The 26,692-nt window shown below is 46.8% G+C and overlaps 1 protein-coding gene across 4 annotated transcripts in view; it reads left to right on the top strand.

Moving 5' to 3' along the window:
• The window catches only part of LOC141207923 (oocyte zinc finger protein XlCOF7.1-like), a 456,010-nt gene extending 430,159 nt beyond the window's left edge, over positions 1-25,851 (top strand). For 2 of the 4 annotated variants that reach the window (XM_073664491.1, XM_073664490.1), the window contains 6 exons: positions 19,268-19,417; positions 19,547-19,726; positions 19,810-19,933; positions 20,017-20,114; positions 20,313-20,403; positions 24,461-25,851. In XM_073664491.1, the coding sequence (XP_073520592.1) occupies positions 19,340-19,417; positions 19,547-19,726; positions 19,810-19,933; positions 20,017-20,114; positions 20,313-20,403; positions 24,461-25,473 (1,584 nt within the window). In that variant the 5' untranslated portion in view covers positions 19,268-19,339 and the 3' untranslated portion in view covers positions 25,474-25,851. The remainder of the gene's footprint in view (positions 1-19,267; positions 19,418-19,546; positions 19,727-19,809; positions 19,934-20,016; positions 20,115-20,312; positions 20,404-24,460) is intronic. The other 2 variants (XM_073664492.1, XM_073664493.1) reach the window with 2 other exon arrangements.
• Positions 25,852-26,692: the final 841 nt, after the last annotated feature.

Genomic DNA, 26,692 nt, shown 5'->3' with positions numbered 1-26,692 from the left:
CCTTCCCCCCTCTGAAGGTTTCACGGTCATCTGGGTGGTCGTGGACCGTTTTAGCAAGATGTGTCACTTGGTTCCCTTCATCAAACTGCCTTGCGCTAAGACACTCGCTAAGGCCTTTGTCAAGGAAATTGTCAGACTACATGGCGTTCCTACTGACATTGTTTCTGATAGGGGACCTCAGTTCGTGGCTCGTTTTTGGCGTGCCTTTTGTGATAGGTTGGGAGTTCATTTGTCGTTTTCATCCGGATATCATCCTGAGTCTAATGGCCAGACAGAAAGAAAGAACCAGGATGTTGAGCAGTTCTTGCGTTGCTTTGTGGCAGACAATCAAGAGGGGTGGTCTGAGTTTCTGCCACTTGCTGAATTTGCTCTTAACAACCATACATCCTCTTCTGCTGGGTATTCACCTTTTTTTTGTTGTACTGGGAGACATCCGTCTTTTGGGTCATTCTCCAAATTGGTATCGGCTGTGCCGGAGGAGGAGAGTTTTTCCGGTGATTTGGAGAGAGTTTGGATGGATGTGCGTGATAATCTTCAGGAGGCTAACAAAAAATCTAAGAGGTGCTATTGGTGACATGGTTTGGTTGTCGTCTAAGAATCTGCGTTTGAGGATTCCTTCGAAAAAATTGGGTCCCAAGTTTGTAGGGCCCTTTAAGGTGCTTCAGATAGTTAACCAATCTGCTGTTAGGTTGGAGGTTCCTACCTCCTGGAAGATTAATCCGGTGTTTCATGTTTCTCTGTTGAAAAAAGCTGATGTGTCGGTTGGTGACGCCTCTGCCACTGTTCCTCCGGTGGTGGAGGACGGGGAATATGAAATTTCCCGCATCCTAAATTCTAGACGGTATAGAGGGAGTTTGCAGTATCTAGTCGCTTGGAAGGGTTTCGGACCCGAGGATAACTCATGGGTGAGGGCGGATGATGTTTCTGCTTCCAGACTTGTCAGAGGGTTTCACAGGAGGTTTCCTGATAAGCCCGGTCCTAGGGGATCCGGGGGATCCTCTTAGAAGAGGGGGTACTGTTAGAACTCTCCTGTTAGGTTTTTTCTAGTTTGCTGGTCACATGACCATTTTTGCCTATTTAATCCAGCTCCGCCCTCCTGGCCTTGCTGGACTTCATTGTATTTACTACTCTTGAGCTAGCTTGGTGCTCTGTTTCTGTTCTCTGTTAGTTTTGCTAGGTCTTCGGACCTCTATGTTCTTTGTTGTATGTTTGTCTTTGACTGTTACTATTTCTGCTAGGAGGTGTCCAACTTTATCACAGTCCCTAGTTCTTGTAGGGATCCCTCCCTTGCATCTATAGGTCTTCGTACAGTCTAGCCGAGGACTTTAGTGGGTCTGATCGCAGGATCAGGTTCCCCGTTACATCGTAGGGATCTAGTTTAGTTCTATTGTAGGGACAGATCTCCTGTCTTTCCTTAGTGCTTGTAGCAGATCATAACAGCATTAACCAGCTAAGTATAAGAATAGCACGTCGTGTCAGTTAAACCATACCACGAGGCTGACCCAGTCTATAGAAATAAAAGTATAAAATGAATACGTATGTATAATTAATTATAAAGTATATAATTACTATTTTACAATTCCGCCTTTTGAGGGTGACAGACATCATTTGGAATCTTCAAAGTAGAAAGGTTCATCATTAGGATAACAGGATCTTCTTTCTTTTCTTCTTCTTTGGCAATATAATTTAATGTCCATAATAATAATAGTAATATTATTATCAATATCGGATTATTGTTATAATGATTCAATAGCATAATGATGTTGAGTCATGTTATGGTAAGCCGTGACTAATATTCATATAAAATGTATAATTATACTTCCCTAAATCTAAATTAAAGCAATCACTAGTCCAGTCGCAATCATTTTTGTCATCTGGGCTTCATCCCATCATTTTCTTGGTTCTTTTAAAACACAGTCTTTAGATGAAAACTCCTTTGAAATAAATTATAGTGTGTAGATATTGTAACAGTCTATAATTGTATTCATTATTGTTCAGTCCATAAACTGTACTCTTTATTAGAAAGATCATGTGTCAATCAGAGTCCATAAATTAAATGTTGATAACAAAACAAAGTCCATAGATGAAATGTAGCTTTAATATCTGTGCAGTGTCACCTGGACTTAAGTTGGATTGTCTTTGGATAATTCTGGAATCCTCCGTGTCATCCGCACTGGTCTCGTGTCACTTTTGGAACAGATGTCACGTCTTTGGTCAGCAAAGCAGGGGTTAACTTTACACTTCCCTGCTTAATATAGCACCATAACCAGTACTTAGTCTTTAATGCACAAGACATACAGTACAGACCAAAAGTTTGGACACACCTTCTCATTTAAGATTTTTCTGTATTTTCTTGACTATGAAAATTGTACATTCACACTGAAGGCATCAAAACTATGAATTATCACATGTGGAATTATATACTTAACAAAAAAGTGTGAAACACCTGAAAATATGTCTTATATTCTAGGTTCTTCAAAATAGCCACCTTTTGATTTGATGACTGCTTTGCACACTCTTGGCATTCTCTTGATGAGCATCAAGAGGTAGTCACCGGAAATGATCTTCCAACAATTTTGAAGGAGTTCCCAGAGATGCTTAGCACTTGTTGGCCCTTTTGCCTTCACTCTGCGGTCTAGCTCACCCCAAGCCATCTCGATTGGGTTCAGGTCTGGTGACTGTGGAGGCCAGGTCATCTGGCGTAGCACCCCATCACTCTCCTTCTTGGTCAAACAGCCCTTACACAGCCTGGAGGTGTGTTTGGGGTCATTGTCCTGTTGAAAAATAAATGATGGTCCAACTAAGCGCAAAAAGGATGGAATAGCATGCCGCTGCAAGATGCTGTGGTAGCCATGCTGGTTCAGTATGCCTTCAATTTTGAATAAATCCCCAACAGTGTCACCAGAAAAGCACCCCCACACCATCACACCTCCTCCTCCATGCTTCACGGTGGGAACCAGCATGTAGAGTCCATCCGTTCACCTTTTCTGCGTCGCACAAAGACATGGTGGTTGAAACCAAAGATCTCAAATTTGGACTCATCAGACCAAAGCACAGATTTCCACTGGTCTAATGTCCATTCCTTGTGTTCTTTAGCCCAAACAAGTCTCTTCTGCTTGTTGCCTCTCCTTAGCAGTGGTTTCCTAGCAGCTATTTTACCATGAAGGCCTGCTGCACAAAGTCTCTTCTTAACAGTTGTTGAAGAGATGTGTCTGCTGCTAGAACTCTGTGTGACATTGACCTGGTCTCTAATCTGAGCTGCTGTTAACATGCGATTTCTGAGGCTGGTGACTCGGATAAACTTATCCTCAGAAGCAGAGGTGACTCTTGGTCTTCCTTTCCTGGGGCGGTCCTCATGTGAGCCAGTTTCTTTGTACCGCTTGATGGTTTTTGCAACTGCACTTGGGGCACTTTCAAAGTTTGCCCAATTTTTCGGACTGACTGACCTTCATTTCTTAAAGTAATGATCGCCAATCATTTTTCTTTACTTAGCTGTTTTTTTCTTGCGATAATACAAGTTCTAACAGTCTATTCAGTAGGACTATCAGCTGTGATTCCACCAGACTTCTGCACAACACAACTGATGGTTCCAACCCCATTTATAAGGCAAGAAATCCCACTTATTAAAAATGACAGGGCACACCTGTGAAGTGAAAATCATTTCCGGTGACTACCTCTTGAAGCTCATCAAGAGAATGCCAAGAGTGTGCAAAGCAGTCATCAAAGCAAAAGGTGGCTACTTTGAAGAACCTAGAATATAAGACATTTTCAGTTGTTTCACACTTTTTTGTTAAGTATATAATTCCACATGTGTTAATTCATAGTTTTGATGCCTTCAGTGTGAATGTACAATTTTCAAAGTCATGAAAATACAGAAAAATCTTTAAATGAGGTGTGTCCAAACTTTTGGTCTGTACTGTATATAAATAAATATAAAGTGCTTGTGTAGTAAATATATATACATATATGTGTAATGAATTGCCAAATACTGGATTTTGAGAGGGGAAAGAAAAATCTAATGATTAACTGCTGCTATGAGAATAAAGCGCTAAGGAAAGATTTTGGTAGCAAAAAATCCAGTCCTATTATATGTAAACCCTCTAATCAGGGAATTATCTAAATAGTATATCAAGTAAAGGAGACCATGATTATAAAAAATGAGATTGGAGACATACCCCGGCCCCCTCACATCACTCCAACGCCGTTTCGCTCCTTGCTTCATCAGGGAGTCCAGAGCAGTCTGCTGTAGCCAGAGTAATGCTTAGGACAAGTCTGACTCATGGAGCTTAGGTTAGTGAGCCTAGGGCGTACCGACGCTATAAGAGCGGTGAAGAAGCAGTGTGCCTGCTGCTGTGTGTAGCCTAGTGAGGGCCCCGAGTAGGCCGAAGGCTAGTGGAGTGAGCAACATAGGGGGCAGAGGAGCTGTACCAGCTCACCCCAAAAGCATATACTGGACACCGGGTCCGCGTGTACAGAGCCATATATTCCCCTGTAGAGACAACCGGAACCCCTGGAAGACTTCAGGTCCCAGGATCACCCAAGAGCTGATACGTACCAGAGCCAGGAGTCACGGAGGCCCTGCAAGCAGGGAGAGTGATCTCCAACCAAAGGCCCTACCACCAGATCAGCTGGTGCAAGACAGGGACTAAGTTAGGCCTAGCTCCAAGCAGGTCAGAAACTTCCCAAGAAAAGGCAAGAAACAGGAGGCCCTACACCCACTCACTGGGGAGAGTCCTGAAGTGCACCCTTCACCCTAAAGTTCCCTGGATCGTGCCTTAAATACCACCAGTAAAGGTACTGAAGCGAACTGTTGTGTGTGTCCCTGTTCTTGCCCTGACCCGGCTGGGTCCCCCTCTGTCCTGCATACTTTACACCCATGCTGCCCTGAGGCCTACTCCACCTGTGGGGAGTAATACCAACCGAGCTGCCCCAAACACCGGCCTCAGAGGACTGCCGCAGCGCTGGTGATCCTCACCAGACACCACAGGTGGCGTCACAAACTTTCTATATCCCAAACTATAATCCACCTTTTAGAAGAGACCCCAGGGTACCGGGCCGGGAGAAAACTACCGCGACATCCCCCAAGACCAGGCAACAAGGCCCGGGCGCCGAGTCATCCCCATCCCCTGGGTGCTACGTGCTCTTCAACTGGCGTCACGAACAGGATTGCGTGCCCGCAGCAACGGAAGAAGTTGTGCCCATTGCCACCGGGTACTGTGCGCCTTTACTAAAGAACTGTGTATTGTACTGTGGCAAAGATAGCCACCATTACTGTGCCGTCAAGCGGGAAGAAGGGTGTAACCGCGGGAAAACTCGGAGGCGTACCTGGAGCAAGCGCGCGAAGTCTCGGACACGTCCCACGCCCTGCCGCAGCGTCAGGTCCTGGCAGGAAGCCCCAGCGAGCGCCCTGACGTAGGACACAAAGCGACGCAAGGTCCTAGCGAAAGACCGTCACCTGCGGAGCTGCGGCCTACCGGAGAAAAAGAAAAGGAGGTAGGCCACGGTTCGCTAGAGGGGCACCAGGATGTCGGAAGTGCAGCCCGACACCGGGGCCCAGGCTGACAGCCTCGATAATCCACCCGCGGCCGCCGCTGCGCAGGCCGAAGCAGCCGCTCCGTCAGCTGGGCCTGTAACCCCTGTCGCGCCCATGGCCCTACCGTATATCCCTGGAGCAAAGTGGCTCCCCCAATACTGCAGCAAACCAGACACCCTGTCTGGATTCAAGCGGAAAATATGCGGTATACTGGACATGTACTCCATGACGGGCAGACAAAGAGCCGCTGTTGTTTTGGGACAATTGACTGGTGCTGCGGAGAGAGAAGTAGAAACTTGGTCGGCCGCAGACCAGGAATCAGTGTCCGCAATCTTTATAAAAAGTTACAGACTGTCTTTGAGGACCGCACTGAGACAGACCTCCGGATGAGGTTCTACCACTGCTCTCAGAAACCGGAGGACAGTGTTTGGGACTATGCCTGGCGTTTACAAGGGGCCCTGCGAGCTCTGAAACCGGTTAGTCCAACCAGCATAACTGATGAAAATAAAATGCTTAAAGAACAGTTTGTCCGGGGGCTGAGGTCCCAAGAGGAGAGCAGGACTGTGCGTTGGTGGTCCTTGGATCATCCAGATGCCACCTTTGACACCCTTAAGGACATGGCTATAAAGGGACTGCAACCCCTGGAAACAGCAGATACTGATGTTCAATGTTACCAGGGTGAGGCCACTCCAACGCCCGCAGTACCCACCTTTTTCCCGTTGGCTGCTGAAGCTAAAGTGCAAGCAGTGCCCCCTATTGAGCTGGACAGTCTGCGCTCAGAAGTGCGCCAGCTGACTAAAAACCTGGCCACTGTGATGAGTGCCCTGCAGCTGCGGACGGAGCCAGAGACGGAGGGAAGGATCCTGCTAGCCGACAGCCCTGAGGATGTCCCCTGGATGAGCCGGAGGAGGAGGACGACGCCACCCCGGAGGAGGACAACACCACCCCGTGGAAGGACCAACGACCAGCGACACCCTCAAAGAGAGTTCACCTGCCACCGCTGCCAGAAGGCAGGCCACACAGTGCGTAATTGTCCTTTAAACGAGAAGACCCTGGGGCCGAGGGCCAACACCCCGGAGTAGACTCAGCAGGCCCATCAGACTGGCACCGCGGGTTCGTGGGAGGAAGACCTTTCCTGTCCATTATACTGGATGGCATTGCGATACCTGCCCTGCTGGACACTGGATCTCAGGTAACAATTATGCCTGATGTTCTCTACAAAAGATTCTGGTCCATGGACAATCTCCTCCCCCCGAATCCAGATCTTTCCGTATATGCCTCAAATGGCCTCCCCCTTAACCTAGTCGGGGTTAAGGATGTGGCGGTAAAGGTGGGGAGGGTGGAGCTGAAGGACCAGGGACTCATTGTAGTAGAGACTGTCTCTGATGAAACTGGACTGTATATGGTACTAGGCACTAACATTGTTGGCAACTGTTTGGAGGAAGTGTTGTTTTTGCTCCAACAGCTAGCTGACGTTGCCAGACCGGGGCAGAGGAGAGCACTCCAGAAAGAGATCCGAGCCCTGATGTACCAGCAGCAAGTAAAGCTATCCGGTGGTGAGATTGGTAATGTACGAGTGACAGACCCGATACCCATTGTGATTCCCCCAATGAGTGAAATGCTTATTTGGTGTACAGCAGCAATAGGTCTTAAAGGACAGAGCTACCAGGCGGTAGTAGAACCCCTTAGCTCAGAGCACAGACCTACACTCTTAACTGCCAGAGGGGCAGTGGATGTACGCAATGGGAGGGTGCCCGTCCGCCTTCTCAACTATGGGGAGGACGAAGTCAGATTACCACGCTATGCCACTGTTGCCAAACTATTCACTGTAAATAACAATTCCATTCACACGGCGGAGTCCTTAACCTCACCAGACCAAGTGGAGGATAATGACCCGGCAACCGAGGTGGAGGATTGGTGTCAACAGATCCATGTTGGGTCAGACACCACTCCTGGCCATCAGAAACAGGGGGTACACCGGGTGGTACAGGAATACGCGCAGGTATTCAGCAAGCACCCACTTGATTTTTGGAGGATTAAGGGGGTACAACACCATATCCCCACAGGTGACCATCCACCAATCAAAGAACGTTACAGGCCTATACCACCAGCACACTACCAGAAAGCCAAGGAGATGTTGCACGACATGAAGAAGGCAGGGGTAGTAAGGGATAATTGTAGTCCCTGGGCAGCTCCCCTAGTGTTAGTCAGGAAAAAGGACGGAAGCATGAGAATGTGTGTAGATTACAAACAAGTAAATCGCATTACACATAAAGATGCCTACCCTTTACCCCGTATAGAGGAATCCCTGGCTGCCTTAAAGTCTGCAAACTATTTCTCCACCCTTGACCTCATTAGTGGGTACTGACAAGTAGCTGTTGCTGAGGAGGATCTGGAGAAGACGGCTTTCACCACCCCGATGGGACTCTGCAAGTTCAACAATATGCCGTTTGGACTCTGCAACGCCCCCGGAACGTTCCAGAGATTGATGGAGTGCTGCCTGGGACACCGCAATTTCGAGACTGTGTTGCTCTACCTGGATGACATGATAGTGTACTCCAAGACGTATGAGGACCACTTGAAGCACCTGGCGGAGGTATTTGAGTCACTGTCCCGGTATGGGATGAAGCTGAAGTCCTCAAAGTGCCACCTGCTCAAGAGAAAGGTACAGTACCTGGGGCACATTGTCAGACCAGAGGGAGTAGCACCAGACCCGGAGAAGGTCACTGCCATCCAGAAGTGGCCGGAGCCGAAGAGCCTCAAGGAGGTACGTCAGTTCCTGGGACTAGTAGGATACTACCGGAGGTTTGTGAAAGATTACACTAAGAAAGCAGCACCTCTGCAAGACCTCCTGGTAGGACAGTCCCCCAAAGGCAGAAATCCCCCGTTCCACTGGGGTAAAGAGCAAGCAGAATTATTTCAGGAGATGAAGGAGATCCTGACCGGCGAAGAGATCCTAGCCTACTCTGACTACAGCCAACCGTTCCTGCTGTATACTGATGCCAGCAATGAAGGATTAGGAGCTGTCCTAAGTCAGAAGCAGAATGGCCAAGAGAAAGTGATCACATACGTAAGCAGGAAGCTCCGTCCGACTGAGAGGAACCCAGGGAACTATAGCAGCTTCAAGTTAGAGTTCCTGGCCCTGGTCTGGGCCATCACTGAAAGGTTCAAGCACTACTTAGCCTCCAGCAAGTTCACTGCCTACACTGACAATAACACCTTGACTCATCTTGAAACAGCCAAGCTAGGAGCCATGGAACAACGATGGATGGCTCGGCTGTCAAACTACCAATTCACAGTTCAGTACCGGGCGGGCCGCAAGAACGCCAACGCCGATGCCCTGTCCAGGATGCCTCACCAGTCAGACACTGAAGAAGAAGTGGATGACTTGGAGGAGATTGAGCTACCTGCCTTTCACCGGAATGGAATGGTCCACGAGCAACGAGCCTCCAGGAGGCAGCATGGTAGGACGTTGAACCCTTTGCCTCACCACAGCGACCTGGTTGTCAGCCGTATCAAAGAACTGATAACCCAAGAAGGTTCCTCCCTGGAGAAGGATGCGTCTCCTCAAGCAAAGCAGCTGTGGAATGAGAGAAGCCGGCTATTCATCTATAGAGAGAAGCTGTGCCGGAGGTACGTCAACCCAAAGACCCATGAGATGGTATGGCAGATAGTGGTCCCCAAGACAGACATCCAGATGGTGTTGGAGGCCTACCACGATCAGGCGGGGCACTTTGGCTGGAAAAAGCTAGAAACCCTGCTGAAGTGTCGATGTTACTGGGTGGGAATGTGCAGCTCCATTGAGAGGTGGTGCAGAAACTGTGGACCCTGTAGCCTCAGAAGAAAAGACTACAGTAGCCAGAAGGCACCCCTGCAACCCATCAAGACGACTCGACCCTTAGAAATCGTGTCCCTGGACCATGTCAAGCTGTCACCCAGCAGGTCAGGGTACTCCTATGCCCTGACCATGGTGGATCACTACTCCTGGTTCCTGGTGGTTGCCCCCGTCAAGGAGACAGCAGCAAAGACGTTCCAAGCGTATTTCTGCAGACCCCATGGATACCCTGAGCATGTGCTGACGGATCAAGGCCCGGCCTTTGAGGCCGAGTTGTTCAAAGAGTTCTGCCATCTGTACGGGTGTAAAAAGATAAAAACTACACCGTACCACCCACAAACCAATGGTCTCTGTGAAAAGAAGAACAACATTGTCATCAACCTGCTGAAGACCTTACCCCTGGAGGAGAGAAATCAGTGGCCAGACCTACTACCTGATCTGGTAGATCTGTACAACCACATATCTGTGAGTTCCACCAATTGCACTCCAACATATCTCATGCGAGCAAGACCAGGAAAGTTGCCCATGGACCTGGAGCTTGGTGTAGTAGAGCCAGAAGCAGATATGTCCACTGAGGACTGGGACACGACGAGACAGGAGCAGTACAGAAGAGTACAGGCCTGTGTCGAAGACAGTCTCACTCTGGTGAGGGACAAGCAGGAAGCCCAATACAACAGAGGTGCACCAGCAGAACCCTTCACACCAGGAGAAGTGGTGTTAAAGAGGAAAAGGAGAAACCACAAACTTGATGACCAGTGGGAGAGAGAACCCTACACTGTGTTGAATTCAAGATTTGACAACAGAAAGACCTGTCTGATTAGTAAAGATGGAGGAAGAACAACTGCAACGGTATCTAGAGACCACCTGAAGTTGTGTCCAGATCTGTTAAAGCCCCAAGAAGAAGTGCCTCTCATCATCCCGGAGGAGCCTATGGAAGCAGTAATCCACACTGAGTTAGGAGACTTCCCGGCAGATTGGCCTCAAATAGGAGGAGCAGTAATAATCCCAGTGATTCACTTCTTCCAACAGCCAGAAGACCCTCCACAGCCAGTAGAACCTGAAAGTGTTGCAGAAGAGCCTAGTGTTGCAGAAGAGCCTAGTGTTGCAGAAGAGCCTAGTGTTGCAGTAGAGCCTAGTGCAGCGGAAGAGCCTGCTCAAGAAGAATCCCCGGAAGAAGGATCCCAGGTTGGAGCAGAGCAAGAAGGCCCAGTTAATGGTATACTTGCCAGGCCCAGGGAGAGGTTAAGGAGGTTTTACAATCTACTCACACGTAGAACTGACAGAGTAGAGGTAGATGTAGATGTAGACACTGACACCACACAGACCCCCACACTACGCAGATCAACACGTGGCACGAGAGGTCAACCCCCTGTCAGGTACAGAGAGTAAAATAGTTAAACTCTGATAGTGTAAATAGTTGCCCCTGGGGTATTGTATAATATTGCATAGTATTGTGTATTATATTGTGTGTCATATTGTGTCTTTTCCTATGTATGCATTTTAACTTATATCTTTCCTCATTTATGGACAATTTAAGTGAAATGGACACTTTCCTTTTATTTGCTTCCCATTACCCGTAAGGGTACATAAGAACTCTGTGGCTGAGGACTATGTGAAGCCCAAAGACTTTGCTTGTAAATAGTTGAGCTCCCTGGAGTGCCCCTTTAAGCAACCTCTCAGGAAGAGACTGGGACTTTCGAGGTTGCTTACTGCTTTATGTACATATGTATTTATTATATTTTATATGCAACATTTAAGAAACTGAGCCTCCCATAAAGGGAAGAATTGTTATTGTTATGTTTGTATAATGTGCTTCAGCCCGGGAGTGCTGACCTTTGCTAGGGGGGAATGTGGTGCCCTGCTGCGCATTGGTGCCACAGATCCCAGAGGGGTGCATGGATGGACTTCTCCACAAGAGGCCCTCAGAGCATACACACACCTCCACCCTACCACCTCAGACCACCAGAGGGAGCCCGGATAGGGACGTATATATACGGAGGGTGGAGTTAGGCAGCCAGTCAGGTCCTGCACAGAGCAGTCTGCTGTAGCCAGAGTAATGCTTAGGACAAGTCTGACTCAAGGAGCTCAGGTTAGTGAGCCTAGGGTGTACCGATGCCGTAAGAGCGGTGAAGAAGCAGTGTGCCTGCTGCTGTGTGTAGCCTAGTGAGGGCCCCGAGTAGGCCGAAGGCTAGTGGAGTGAGCAACATAGGGGGCAGAGGAGCTGTACCAGCTCACCCCAAAAGCATATACCAGACACCGGGTCCGCATCTACAGGGCCATATATTCCCCTGTAGAGACAACCGGAACCCCTGGAAGACTTCAGGTCACAGGATCACCCAAGAGCTGATACGTACCAGAGCCAGGAGTCACGGAGGCCCCGCAAGCAGGGAGAGTGATCTCCAACCAAAGGCCCTACCACCAGATCAGCTGGAGCAAGACAGAGACTAAGTTAGGCCTAGCTCCAAGCAGGTCAGAAACTTCCCAAGAAAAGGCAAGAAACAGGAGGCCCTACATCCGCTCACTGGGGAGAGTCCTGAAGTGCACCCTTCACCCTAAAGCTCCCTGGATCGTGCCTTAAATACCACCAGTAAAGGTACTGAAGTGAACTGTTGTGTGCGTCGATGTTCTTGCCCTGACCCAGCTGGGTCCCCCTCTGTCCTGCATACCAACCGAGCTGCCCCAAACACCGGCCTCAGAGGACTGCCGCAGCGCTGGTGATCCGCACCAGACACCACAGGTGGCGTCACGAACTTTCTATATCCCAAACTATAATCCACCTTTTAGAAGAGACCCCAGGGAACGGGCCCGGGAGCCAACTACCCGCAAGACCAGGCAACAAGGCCCGGGCGCCGAGTCATCCCCATCCCCTGGGCGCTACGTGCTCTTCACTTGCCTCTCCTGCTCTTTTCTGGACACTAGACAGGAGCGGGGCCACACAGCAGGGAGCAGCACCGCCATGAATTCACTATGGTCGCGCTAGACACGGCAGGGAGCAGGGTCACACAGCAGGGAGCGATGTCAGCGCCGCCATGACTTCACTACGGCTGTGCTAGACACAGCAGGGATCGAGGGCAGCAGGTCTGTCAGTGCCGCCATGAATTCACTACTGCTGCGCTAGACACGGCAGGGAGTGGGGTCACACAGCAGGGAGCGGCGCCACCATGAATTCACTACGGCCGCATTAGACACGGCAAGGAGCGGGGTCACACAGCAGGGAGCGATGGCAGCAGGTCTGTCTGTGTCGCCATGAATTCACTACTGCCGCACTAGACAGGAGGAAGTGGGTTGTCTCCCGTCCAGATCACAGTCTGCAGTGACATTACAAAGAGGCAGGGCCGGAACAACACAGAACTCCACAATGCACAGAGTCCCCCAGCCCTGCCTCTTTGTAATGTCACTGCAGAGTGTGATCTAGACGGGAGACCACCCACATCATCATGTCTAGCGCAGCCGTAGTGAATTCATGGCAGCACCAACAGACCTGCTGCCACCAATCTCTGCTGTGTGACCCCGATCGACCACTGCGTCCCCGCACCACAGTGAGCATTCGGACAATAAGATGCACCCCTTTTTTACTCCGAAATTTGTGGCAAAAAAACTGCATCTTATAGCCTGAATAATATGGTAATTATATCCATTTTTCTTACCTTAAGATATCTCAGCTTGTTAGACTATGTTGGGCTCTGGTCATCAGCACGTCTATCTTCAGCACCTCTGGTACTTATAGTACGTCTGCTACTTGCCAATCAATCAGGTACCTCTTAGTCCTCACTCTTCTGTAGATTTAGTCTAATCCTTGTGACTTGAAGTAATTAATGTAGTGGAATTCTTGAGACTTGGACAACAGGTGTTTAGCAAAGTTCTCAGCACATTCAACTTTGTACAGAACAAAGTATTCAATGAGAATATTTCATTCATTCAGATCTAGGATGTGTTATTTGAGTGTTCCCTTTATTTTTTTGAGCAGTGTATTTTTTGCTAATCTATTGTATTGTCACCTGACTTTCTATATTCCCAAATAGAGATTACAGTTTTCTGCTGCTTTGAGTATTTCTCTCTGAGAGGGGGTTCGAGCCCTTAGGGTCACACAGGGTGTTTTAGGATAAAGATGATGATGAGCGTGGGGGGAGGGGGGCACAGACAAGGCAGGGATTCTTCCCACCTTGCTTTGTCTCAAACAAATTTGAATCCCTCTTATAAACAAAGATAAAATCCTGCGTACATGTGTGACACCCTAATTGTATACCATGGTCATGGTGAGCTGATAGCTATGATATACCATGGTTTATTGCATTAATGCATATTTTCCGATCTACTGCTTTGTCACGTGATGTTCTGTACTCCCAGATAGGGATTACCACAGAAACCACAATGCCCTTAGGTAGAATGGAGGATCTGGAGGAGAAACTGAACTAAAACTGTGTGATAGTGCGACAGCCTTCACATTGTTGGACCCCAGCCTCAACGTGATAGAGAAATTGAATCTAGAGAAAAATAAGGACCCTCTGATCTGTCTAGGAGTTAGCTGTTTAGCTGATTCAATGTATGCTGAATTATTGTGGTCAGTGACCACAGTGACGTGATGAACCCTCCAGAAAATGTCTCCATTCCTTAAAGGCTAATTTAACAGCGAGTAACTCACAATTCCCAACAGCAGAATTTATTTCAGCAGTCAAAAATTTTCTCAAGAAAAAAAGCACAAGACCGCAAATTAGTCAGAGTTTTGGAACCCTGAGATAAAACGGCCCCTACCCCAACCTCCGAAACATCCACCTCCACAATGAATGGTTCATCGAGATCGGGTTGGATTAGAACAGGAGCAGATATAAAATACTCTTTCAAGTTTTCAAAATCCCTTATAGCATCCGGTGGCCAAACCTTGATATCCGCTCCCTTATATGTGAGGTCAGTAAGAGGTTCAGCAATCTGAGAAAAAACCCTAATGAATTTCCTATAATAGTTGGCGAATCCTACAAAACCTTACAATGCGTTCAGGTCACTAGGCTGGACCCAATTTCATCAATGTAATCAGAGAAAATATCATTCACAAAGTTGTGAAATCCTGTTGGTGCATTGGAGAATCCGAATGGGAGGACGAGATTATCGAATAAACCCTCAGACATTAAAGACGCCGATTCCCACTCATCACCCGTCATGATGGGAATCAAATTGTATAAACCCCGCTAAAGGCAAGGTGAAAACCATTTAGCCCTAAAAGACTGATTAGAGTCACGGCTCCGCTCCGCACACCTCGTACACACGCGACTCCGCTCCGTACGCCTCGTACACACACGGCTCTGCTCCGTACACCTTGTACACACGCGACTCCGCTCCGTACACCTCGTACACACACGGCTCCACTCCGTACACCTCGTACACACGCGACTCCAATCCGTACACCTCGTACACACGCGGCTCCGCTCCGTACACCTCGTACACACGCGGCTCCACTCCGTACGCCTCGTACACACGCGGCTCCAATCCGTACGCCTCGTACATACGCGGCTCCAATCCGTACGCCTCATACACATGCGGCTCCGTACGCCTCGTACACACGCGGCTCCGCTCCATACGCCTCGTACACACGCGGCTCCGCTCCATACGCCTCGTACACACACGGCTCCACTCCGTACACCTCGTACACACGCGGCTCCGCATCGTACACCTCGTACACACGCGGCTCCGCTCCGTACACCTCGTACACACGCGGCTCTGCACCGTACACCTTGTACACACACGGCTCTGCTCCGTACACCTCGTACACACGCGGCTCTGCTCCGTACACCTCGTACACACACGGCTCTGCTACATCCACACTGTAAACCCCTCCTGACCCCACACATAAACTTCAGCTCATCCAGCACCATGACAACCAGCACAGCAGAGTCCTGCATCCACTGAGGCCCCTGATCATGTGACCCCTGACTCCTCCCCTCCTGTGACCTCATCACAGCTCCTGTGCGCACAGAGCAGCCATATATGTGGTGGCGGCTCTGCAGGTGGAGGTATGTGGAGACCCCATTACTGGGTGCAGGGGGCATTAACCGCTTCAGCACGGAGACTCTTTTGGGGTCTTGTGTTGCCCCTTTATAAGAATCATAAGGTTTTTGTTCTGTTTCCTGTAATAGATACATACGACCCAACTATGGAGACAGGAAGGGGGGAAACGTATTGTTCTCATAGTACAGGACCCCTTTACTGGCCCCACAGTGTAATGCCCCCATTATACCCCTTATGCAGGATGTATGATGCCCCCCACAGTGTAATGCCCCCATTATACCCCTTATGCAGGATGTATGATGCCCCCCACAGTGTAATGCCCCCATTATACCCCTTATGCAGGATGTATGATGCCCCCCACAGTGTAATGCCCCCATTATACCCCTTATGCAGGATGTATGATGCCCCCACACAGTGTAATGCCCCCATTATGCCCCTTATGCAGGATGTATGATGCCCCCCACACAGTGTAATTCCCCCATTATGCCCCTTATACAGTATGTATGATGCCCCCACACAGTGTAATGCCCCCATTATGCCTCTTATGCAGGATGTATGATGCCCCCACACAGTGTAATGCCCCCATTATACCCCTTATGCAGGATGTATGATGCCCCCCACACAGTGTAATGCCCCCATTATGCCCTTATGCAGAATGTGTGATGCCCCCACACAGTGTAATGCCCCTTATGCAGGATGTATGATGCCCCCACACAGTGTAATGCCCCCATTATGCCCCTTATGCAGTATGTATGATGCCCACTCAGTGTAATGCCCCTTATGCAGTATGTATGATGCCCACACAGTGTAATGCCCCCATTATACCCCTTATGCAGTATGTATGATGTCCCTACACAGTGTAATCCCCCCATTATGCCCCTTATGCAGTATGTATGATGCCCCCACACAGTGTAATGCCCCCATTATGCCCCTTACACAGTATGTATGATGCCCCACACAGTGTAATGCCCCCGTTATGCCCCTTATGCAGGATGTATGATGCCCCACACACAGTGTAATGCCCCCATTATGCCCCTTATGCAGGATGTATGATGCCCCACACACAGTGTAATGCCCCCATTATGCCCCTTATGCAGGATGTATGATGCCCCACACACAGTGTAATGCCCCCATTATGCCCCTTATGCAGGATGTATGATGCCCCCACACAGTGTAATGCCCCCATTATGCCCCTTATGCAGGATGTATGATGCCCCCACACAGTGTAATGCCCCTATTATGCCCCTTTTGCAGGATATATGATGCCCCCCCACAGTGTAATGCCCCCATTATGCCCCTTATACAGTATGTATGATGTTCCCACAGTACTACCCCCCCACACACACACACACAGTATAATATAATTCCAGTGTCTGTAAATGAGACGAGAATTAGCGTTATGGATGATGCGTCTATGAGAAATGTATTCAGTGGCAAACTCAAAGGAAGAAACTGCTTGTTGTCTGAGGCCTAAAATATATAGGTTTTATTAATAGATGACAATGAAAATAACTGAATGTTGTAAAATAATAAAAATATCATTGCTGTTAGGGTCCCCGCCAATCTCTGTATTTCCTGGTCAGCCCCAATGATCTTGTGATTATTGCAGCCAATCAGCTGCTGACACAGTGAGTAACACAGCCAGTTATTGGGAGCATGGAGGAGATGTCTTAGTCAGCAATTCAATTTATGCTCCAGTCCAGGGGTCCTCAAACTACGGCCCGCGGAGGACTTTTATCCGGCCCGCTGGGCTATGAGCGGAGGAGAGGAGAGCGGTGCCATTGCCCGCCCTTCCTCTCGCTTGCTCATGGCCCCGGCAGGCGGATACTTACCTCTCCCCGTGCCTCTGCAGATCTGTTGTCTTCCTGCTCTGCGCTTCCTGTGACGTCTCAGGTCAGAGGGTGCGGTGACGTCTTTACACCGCGCCCTCCCGAGTGCCGTCACAGGCAGCGCAGAGCGGGACGACGCCGCCGCGACGGTGGAGTCCAGACCAGAGAAGAGCAGCGGCAGCAAGTGAGAAGTGAGGTGAGTATTGGATTTTTTTTTTTTTTTTTTTAATGTATGGAGGCATAGGTCATTATATGGGGGGGTGACATCCTGCAAGGGGTATAATATGGGGGGGGGTGACATCCTGCATGGGGCATTATATGGGGGGGTGACATGCTCCATGGGGCATAATATGGGGGGGGTGACATGCTGCATGGGGCATTATATGGGGGGGTGACATGCTGCATGGGGCATTATATGGGGGGGTGACATGCTGCATGGGGCATTATATGGGGGGGTGACATGCTGCATGGGGCATTATAAAGACAGGGGAGTGACATCCTGCATGGGGCATTATATGGGGGGGTGACATCCTGCATGGGGCATTATATGGGGAGGGGGAAAGGGACATCCTGCATGGGGCATAATATGGGGGGGTGACATGCTGCATGGGGCATAAAATGGGGGGGGTGACATGCTGCATGGGGCATAATATGGGGGGGTGACATGCTGCATGGGGCATAATATGGGGGGGTGACATGCTGCATGGGGCATAATATGGGGGGGTGACATGCTGCATGGGGCATAATATGGGGGGGTGACATGCTGCATGGGGCATAATATGGGGGGGTGACATGCTGCATGGGGCATAATATGGGGGGGTGACATGCTGCATGGGGCATAATATGGGGGGGTGACATGCTGCATGGGGCATAATATGGGGGGGTGACATGCTGCATGGGGCATAATATGGGGGGGTGACATGCTGCATGGGGCATAATATGGGGGGGTGACATGCTGCATGGGGCATAATATGGGGGGGGTGACATGCTGCATGGGGCATAATATGGGGGGGTGACATGCTGCATGGGGCATAATATGGGGGGGGTGACATGCTGCATGGGGCATAATATGGGGGGGTGACATCCTGCATGGGGCATTATATGGGGGGGGTGACATCCTGCATGGGGCATTATATGGGGAGGGGGAAAGGGACATCCTGCATGGGGCATAATATTGGGGGGTGACATGCTGCATGGGGCATTATATGGGGAGGGGGAAAGGGACATCCTGCATGGGGCATAATATGGGGGGGTGACATGCTGCATGGGGCATAATATGGGGGGGTGACATGCTGCATGGGGCATAATGTGGGGGGGTGACATGCTGCATGGGGCATAATATGGGGGGGTGACATGCTGCATGGGGCAGAATATGGGGGGGTGACATGCTGCATGGGGCATTATATGGGGGGGTGACATGCTGCATGGGGCATTATATGGGGGGGGTGACATGCTGCATGGGGCATAATATGGGGGGTGGCATCCAGCATGGGGCATTATAAGGGGGGAACAGCTTGCATAGGGCATTATAAGGGGTGGAACAGCCTTCATATGGCATTATAAGGGGGAAACAGCCTGCCTATTGTGGATATTTACCTGCCTATTGGGGACATTTACCTGCCTATTGGGGACATTTACCTGCCTATTGAGGACCTATGCTGCCTATTGGGGACATTTACCTGCATATTGAGTACCTATGCTGCCTATTGGGTACAGTTATCTATCTATTGAAATGCCGGTTGATTTAACTTTACTTGTTCTTCATTTTAAATATTGTATTTGTTCCTGTATTGTTTTTTTTTACTACAAAATAAGATATGTGCAGTGTGCATAGGAATTTGTTCATAGTTTTTTTTAAAAACTATATTCCGGCCCTCCAATGGTCTGAGGGACCGTGAACTGGCCCCCTGTTTAAAAAGTTTGAGGACCCCTGCTCCAGTCCATACAAGACTAGAGAACACAACACCTACACTTTCTGTCTCCTGATATATTTCCCTTATTATCTCCAGTAATTGTATTATTACACAGGATTTTTATGATGTTACATCGTCTCATCATCTTCTCATTCAGATCTCTACAATATCGGATCCTCTCAGTGAAGATCTTCTATAGAAGAGAATTTTCCTTATTTACCCATTAAAGATGGATATGGACAGAGACAAGATGGCGGAGAGGATATTACACCTCACCCTAGAGATCCTCTTCCGTCTTACTGGAGAGGTGAGAGATTCTGATGACGTCACATTACATCATTCTTATCTATGGGAATAACAGATGGACAGAACTGAAGAGGTGAGGACTCTGGAAATGTCTGTAGTGAGATTTATTAATGTGTCTCTCCATAACCAGGATTACACAGTAGTGAAGAAGACCTCTAGTGAGCGCTGTCAGGACCCTGTGTCTGAGGGGTGGGGAAGACCCCTGAACCCAATCACTGGACCTCTATGTCACCCCTTCATACATGAGGACATCAATGACCAGAAGATCCTAGAACTCACCTACAAGATGATTGAGCTGCTGACTGGAGAGGTGACACTGCTGGGAATGCTGGGACATTATACAGTAGCGCTATGAAGGGATTGGGGGGATGACGGTATTATTGTATGTGTCAGGTTCCTATAAGGTGTCAGGATGTCGCTGTCTATTTCTCCATGGAGGAGTGGAAGTATTTAGAAGGACACAAAGATCTGTACAAGGACGTCATGATGGAGGTTCCCCAGCCCCTCACATCACCAGGTAATAGACAGGACTAAATACACACGGCCTATAATTATCTGTATGTAAAGAATGAATTCAGTCCCTGTATGTGTTTCCTCCAGATCTATCCGGTAAGAGGACAACTCCAGAGAGATGTCCCCGTCCTCTTCTTCTACAGGGCTGTAAACAAGAAGATCCCAATGTTCCTCAGGATCATCAGGTAGATGGAGAGAAGGTGTCATGAGATCTCCCCTATGATGTGTAGACGGCTGTGAAGGTCTTGTGCTCAGTCTTGTTTTATCCACCAGTATTATATGTTTTATACTTGTGTAATGAGGACGGTGGAGATGGCTGGATTAGAGCTGATCATAGATGGGACTTCTCCATCTGTCTGTGACTTTTACAATATTTGTTTCAGAGTAAAGATCTGACCCATATTAATACTACAGAGACATATGTGAGGGGTGATGAGCGGTGTAAAGAGGAGATTCCTACATATGACTACCCAGGTGAGTAGTAACCATTAAATGCAGAGAAGTCACAGATTTTTCTCAGTCCCTGTCTGTTGCTGCTTTATCGTTGGTGTAGTCCGGCCATATCACAATCGTGTGATCACCATTTTGCCTCTAGATCACAACATTCTCCTCTTTCCAAAACTGTTCAAATGAATTTGGGCATTGAAAATCCTTTTCTAGAGACCTTAAGACCTGGAGGATCCACCTACCCCTTTGATTAGACTCCTACCTGCGGACTCTTACCTGCCCAGATCTGTAAATTAGAAAGCCAAATGACAGCGTACGTAGAATGTGCTGACAAGTTAGAAAATTACTTGAAGAAAAATATTATGATGGGCCTGTAAGAGAAAGCGGAGGGTAATGATGCTGTTGGCTTCCTAGAACCCTGATATCTTATTGGATGAATCTCCCTTCTCTCCCTTCTGTGCTGCTGAATGTGCTCATATGGTCCCTACAAGACCAGATCCAGTCTTTCTGGCCAAACTTCACTTTTATGATCAACAACATTAAATGTGCAGTGAGGGCCAAGTGTGAATTTCTGTACGATAACAACAGAGTTTCCCTTTATCCTGACTTTTCAATATCTTTTAAACCCAATTAACTTCAAACAGGATTGCAATAAACAATTAAAAACATTACACCTGTGCCATGATATATCTCTAAGCTGTGCGTGGCTGATGGCTATAATATACATCTATTCACGCCTGCAGGAGATGTGTTGGCATGGCGCAAGCCCTGGTTTCATGGATTCACTCCACGTCATAAATTCCATTATGTTTTCAATCCTAAGGAATTCAGATTACTGCACAATCTCTCCTGAAATGGGGGCGCTAATGCTTTCTCTACTTTTCTGGTCAGCACTTTTCGTAGCTCCTCTGGTCCACCACAAATGAGTACAACTTGGGGATGTTACATATATTTTCATTCTTGTATTTTTTTTACATGTTCATTCTGTATGATAGTTTATTTGTGGCGGGATCGGCCTCACTTATGTGAGTCTGTAACTACCTACTAGTTAGTTACAGACTGAAGTTGTTTTTTTTTACTGAAGAAGACTGTTCAGCTTGATCATTTCAGTCAGTGTGTGGCAATCTGTCACAAAGACAGGGATCGTCGAACAGTGTGCTGCCTACCTGGCGCTCGGGAGAGCAAGGACCTCCAAGGTGGTATTCTCTGAAATACTACCTGTATCACGTGCCACGCCAAAGAGGCAAAGAGGCAACTGGAGATTAGGGAGATAAATAAGTGGCTCAAGAACTGGTGTAGGAAGGAGGGATTTGGGTTCCTGGAGAACTGGGCCGACTTCAGTTGGCTACAGACTCTACGCTAGGGATCGGCTGCACCTTAATGGGGAGGGTGCAGCTGTGCTTGGGGAGAAAATGGCTAGAAGGTTGGAGGAGTGTTTAAACTAGGGATTGGGGGGGGGGTATTCATTTTATAGGTGGAGAAGATTGTGCCCAGGTCACTATCTGCACTAATAAAGAAATTGGGGGTGGGGTTAGAACAGTCAATATAGTAAGAAGGAATAGAGGTACAGAGAGATGCATAAAATGCATGTACACTAATGCCAGAAGCCTCACCAACAAAATGGAGGAATTAGAATTCATTTTGTTGGAAAATAATTATGACATGGTGGGGATATCTGAGACATGGCTGGACGAGAGCCATGACTCGGCAGTTAATTTACAGGGCTATAGTCTGTTCAGAAATGACCGTACAAACAAGCGAAGGGGGGGGGGGTGTGTGATTATATGTAAAATCATCCTTAAAACCCATCTTGCGGGAGGATATATGTGAATCTAATGAAAGTGTAGAGTCCCTGTGGGTGGAGATAAGGGGTGGAGGAAAAATAATAAATTACTGATAGGGGTTAGTTATAAGTCTTCAAAAATAATGAAAGCAGCTTAGAATATCCTCATAAAGCAAATAGATGAAGCAGCGACTCAAGGAGAAGTCATTATTATGGGGGACATCAACTACCCTGAAATTCACTGGGGAACAGACACCTGTAGTTCAAGCAAAGGTAATAGGTTTTTGACAACTTTGAGAGACAATTACCTTTCACAACTGGTTCAGGACCCAACAAGAAGGGGGGCACTGCAAGACCTAATATTAACCAACAGGCCAGACCGCATATCAAATATACGAGTTGGGGGTCACTTGGCTAATAGTAATCACAAAATAATAAGTGTTCATGTAACTTTTACTAAGATGTGTAGTAGAGGGGTTACAAGGACACTAAACTTCAGGAAGGCAAATTTCCAACGGTTGAGAGATGATTTTAGTGCAATAAACTGGGACGATATCCTGAGACATAAAACTACACAAAGCAAATGGGAGACATTTATTAGCATCCTGAATAGGACCTGTGCACAATATATACCCTATGGGAATAAACATGCTAGAAATAGGAGGAAACCACTATGGCTAAATAGAGCTGTAAGGGGCGCAATAAGTGACAAAAAGGAAGCATTTAGAGTACTAAAGCAAGTAGGTAGTGATGAGGTATTAAATAAATGCAGAAAATTAAATAAATTCTGTAAAAACCAAATCAAGGCAGCAAAGATTTCTTTGAGACAGAGAGACTCATTACCAGAGAAAGTAAAAATAATCCCAAAATATTCTTAACTACATAAATACTAAAGAACTAAAAAATTATAGTGTTGGTCCCCTTAAAAACAGTCTGGGTGAAATGGAGTATGATGAAAAAGCCTATATGCTAAATGATTTTTTTTCATCTGTATTTACACAAGAAAATCGCATGGCAGAAAACATGATCAGTGATGACAAAAATTCTCCATTAAATGTCACTTGCTTAACCCAGCAGGAAGTACGGCGGCGTCTAAAAATCACTAAAGTTGACAAATCCCTAGGCCCAGATGGGATACACCCGCGAGTAATGCAGGAATTAAGTAACGTCATAGATAGACCATTATTTTTAATCTTTAAGGATTCCATAATAACAGGGTCTGTACCATAGGACTGGCGTATAGCAAATGTGGTGCCAATATTCAAAAAGGGGACAAAAACCGAACTTGGAAATTATAGGCCAGTAAGCTTAACCTCTACTGTGGGTAAAATCCTGGAGGGTTTCCTAAGAGATGCTATACTAGAGTAACTGAAGAAGAATAACCTCATGACCCAATATCAACATGGGTTTACGAGGGACCGTTCCTGTCAGACTAATCTGATCAGCTTTTATGAGGAGGCAAGTTCTGGACTGTACCAAGGAAATGCAGTGGATGTTATGTATATGGACTTTTCAAAAGCTTTTGATACCGTTCCACACAAAAAGTTGATACATAAAATGAGAACAATGGGGATAGGGGAAAATATATGTGTGTGGGTTAAGAACTGGCTCAGTGATCGGAAACCAAGGGTGGTTATTAATGGAACGAACTCAGACTGGGTCACAGTTAACAATGGGGTACCACAGGGGTCAGTATTGGGCCCGCTTCTTTTTAACATATTTATTAATGACCTTTTAGGGGGCATACAGAGTAGTATTTCAATATTTGCAGATGACACACATTTAGTGGGTTCTTCTCACTATAGTAATGCAAAATAAATGGATACTAAATGTGGTTTGGGCACACTGGAAAGCTCAGAAGCGAGGGGGAGATTTGACTTTGGGAGAGCAAATTTTGCTGGATTGGTTTATAAAAACAAAGTTGCTTTTCAGGAGCCTTTGAGCCACTAATAATGTGGAAACCTCTGTTTTTCCACTGACAGATGATGGATCTGAGTGGGGACTTGTTTTTTGTGAGATCAGTAGAAGTTTTTATTGGTATTTTTTTTGCCTACATAACATTGTTTGGTGGTTTTTTATTCCATATTTGGGAGACAGGATGAACAAACAGTTGAACACCACGGTTTACTGGTTCATCCTATGAGGTTTTCTATTAGACTGTGAAAGGTCATTTTGTTGGTGAATAATTCAATATTTTTACATAAGCTGCCATTTTTACAGTTTGAGCAGAAATGTTAAAAAAATATATATAATTCGAGGATATTTTATTCAAAATATAATAATTGGTTTTATTCTTGGCAGATGACTGTACCAGGAGATCGGAGGGACAGGAGATTTTTAAATCGGATGATCTTGAGATCCCACAGGATACAATTGAAGTGAATGCCATTACTCCAGATATACCATCATCCCTTCACAGCAAAGATCTGTCATCTGATCCTTTGAAACAGGTCCTGTCTTCTGATTCATTACCGACCACTAAGGAAAATCAAAGTCGCAAAATAAGCATTAAAAAACAAATTACTCCTAATTTAAAGAAGCCATTTTCACATTCAGAATATGGAAATAGTTTTCTCCTCGAAAAGTCTTTTCTTAAACATCAAAGCATTCACACAGCAGAGAATAGATTTTTTTGTTTCAAGTGTGGGAAATGTTTTAACCAGAAAGCAAATCTTGTTAATCACCAGAGAAGTCACACAGGGGAGAAGCCCTTTTATTGTTCAGAATGTGGAAAATGTTTTACAGAGAAATCAGGTTCTATCGCACATCAGAGAACTCACACAGGGGAGAAGCCATTTTCCTGTTCAGAATGTGGGAAATGTTTTAACCAGACATCAGTTTTGGTCAATCACCAGAGAACTCACACGGGGGAGAAGCCTTTTTCATGTTCAGAATGTGGGAAATGTTTTAAACAGAAAGTGCATCTTGATAACCACCAGAAAACTCACACAGGAGAGAAGCCATTTTCTTGTTCAGAATGTGGAAAATGTTTTACATTTAAATCAAGTTTTATCAGACATCAGAGAACTCACACAGGAGAGAAGCCTTTTTCCTGTTCTGAATGTGGGAAATGTTTTAACCAGACATCAGTTTTGGTCAATCACCAGAGAACCCACACAGGGGAGAAGCCTTTTTCCTGTTCAGAATGTGGGAAATGTTTTTCCCGTAAAGCGATTCTTGATAACCACCAGAGAACCCACACAGGGGAGAAGCCTTTTTCCTGTTCAGAATGTGGAAAATGTTTTGTGAAGAAATTCTTACTTCTTTGTCACCAACGTACTCACACAGGCGAGAAGCCATTTTCATGTTCTTAATGTGGGAAATGTTTTACACAGATATCAACTCTTAATAAACTTCAGAGAACTCACAAAGGGGAGAAGCCTTTTTCATTTTTAACTGAAAATTGTATCTTCTTAAAGGGGTTTTCCACTACTAGGACAACCATTTCTCATTCCTCATGTTTGGCCTTGTTAAAATAAAAACACTCATACGCACCTCCCATTCTAGCGCCGTTCCATTACTGTCACAACTCCCGTTCCCGGGGCTCACACAAGGACTATACTTTGAAAGATCAAAGTGACGAGACCTTTCTGTGATGTCCTGGACGTTCCCAGAATCCATATATCTGACTGCCCACCTGCTCCACCATTGCCACAGAGAGTTCCAGCACGTCACAGAAGGTGTTCAATGGATCAGGAACTTGATGGTGATGCAGCCAGATGGGAGAGGAACCTGCCAATCATATGAGCTCCTGAAATGAATCTGGTCTTCCCTGATGAGAGACAGTTTGCAGATGCTTACTTATTTCTTTAAGCATATAATTAGATATATCTAAATAGAGCATTAGGTGCCACTCTTCCACTATATAGAATGTCTAAGTTCATATAAGATCTTAGACCGGCATATAAGTTAAGTTCACATGATACTACTGTAATATCAGGCTGTATTACATTACTTGCTTTATATTCCATGGTTCCACCTAATAGGGATCCTAGAACTGAAAGTTTGACTTACGCCTGTAAAGACAACCCCCAGTTAGGGACTTGCATTGGGATCTGCTTGTTTCGCAATTTCCTACTGTTTTGATATATTCATTATCTATACTTCTTAGACACTGAGAGGTAGACGTTACTATCTACCGTCTATACTTCCTCTTTTCTTTTAATCTTTCTCTCTTCCATTCCCCCTTTTTTCCACATAATATTATGGCACAACTCAAAACTTGTTCATTGAATGTCAGAGGACTTAATGTTCCAGAGAAAGGAGCTCAAGTGTTTTATCGTAGGCATAAACAGCACGTACATTTTCTCTTTCTTCAGGAGTCACACTTTAGAGGCGATCATATACTGTACCTCACTTTACTAATAGATATTATTCATCTTGGCATCACAGTACAAATGCTGTTTCTTAGTCGAAAGTGCTGAGTATAGGCCGCCACAGATCACTGCTGCATACTATTGTAGAAACACTGACACGGAGGGGGGGTATGTGTTTAAGATCTCCATCTACTCCAAAATTTTTACTTTGCCAAAC

Source organism: Phyllobates terribilis, unplaced genomic scaffold (genome assembly GCF_046119375.1).
Source record: "Phyllobates terribilis strain yellow unplaced genomic scaffold, ASM4611937v1 Scaffold_167__1_contigs__length_4167997, whole genome shotgun sequence".
Classification (NCBI taxonomy): Eukaryota; Metazoa; Chordata; class Amphibia; order Anura; family Dendrobatidae; genus Phyllobates; species Phyllobates terribilis.
This window is presented reverse-complemented; position numbering and strand designations above follow the sequence as displayed.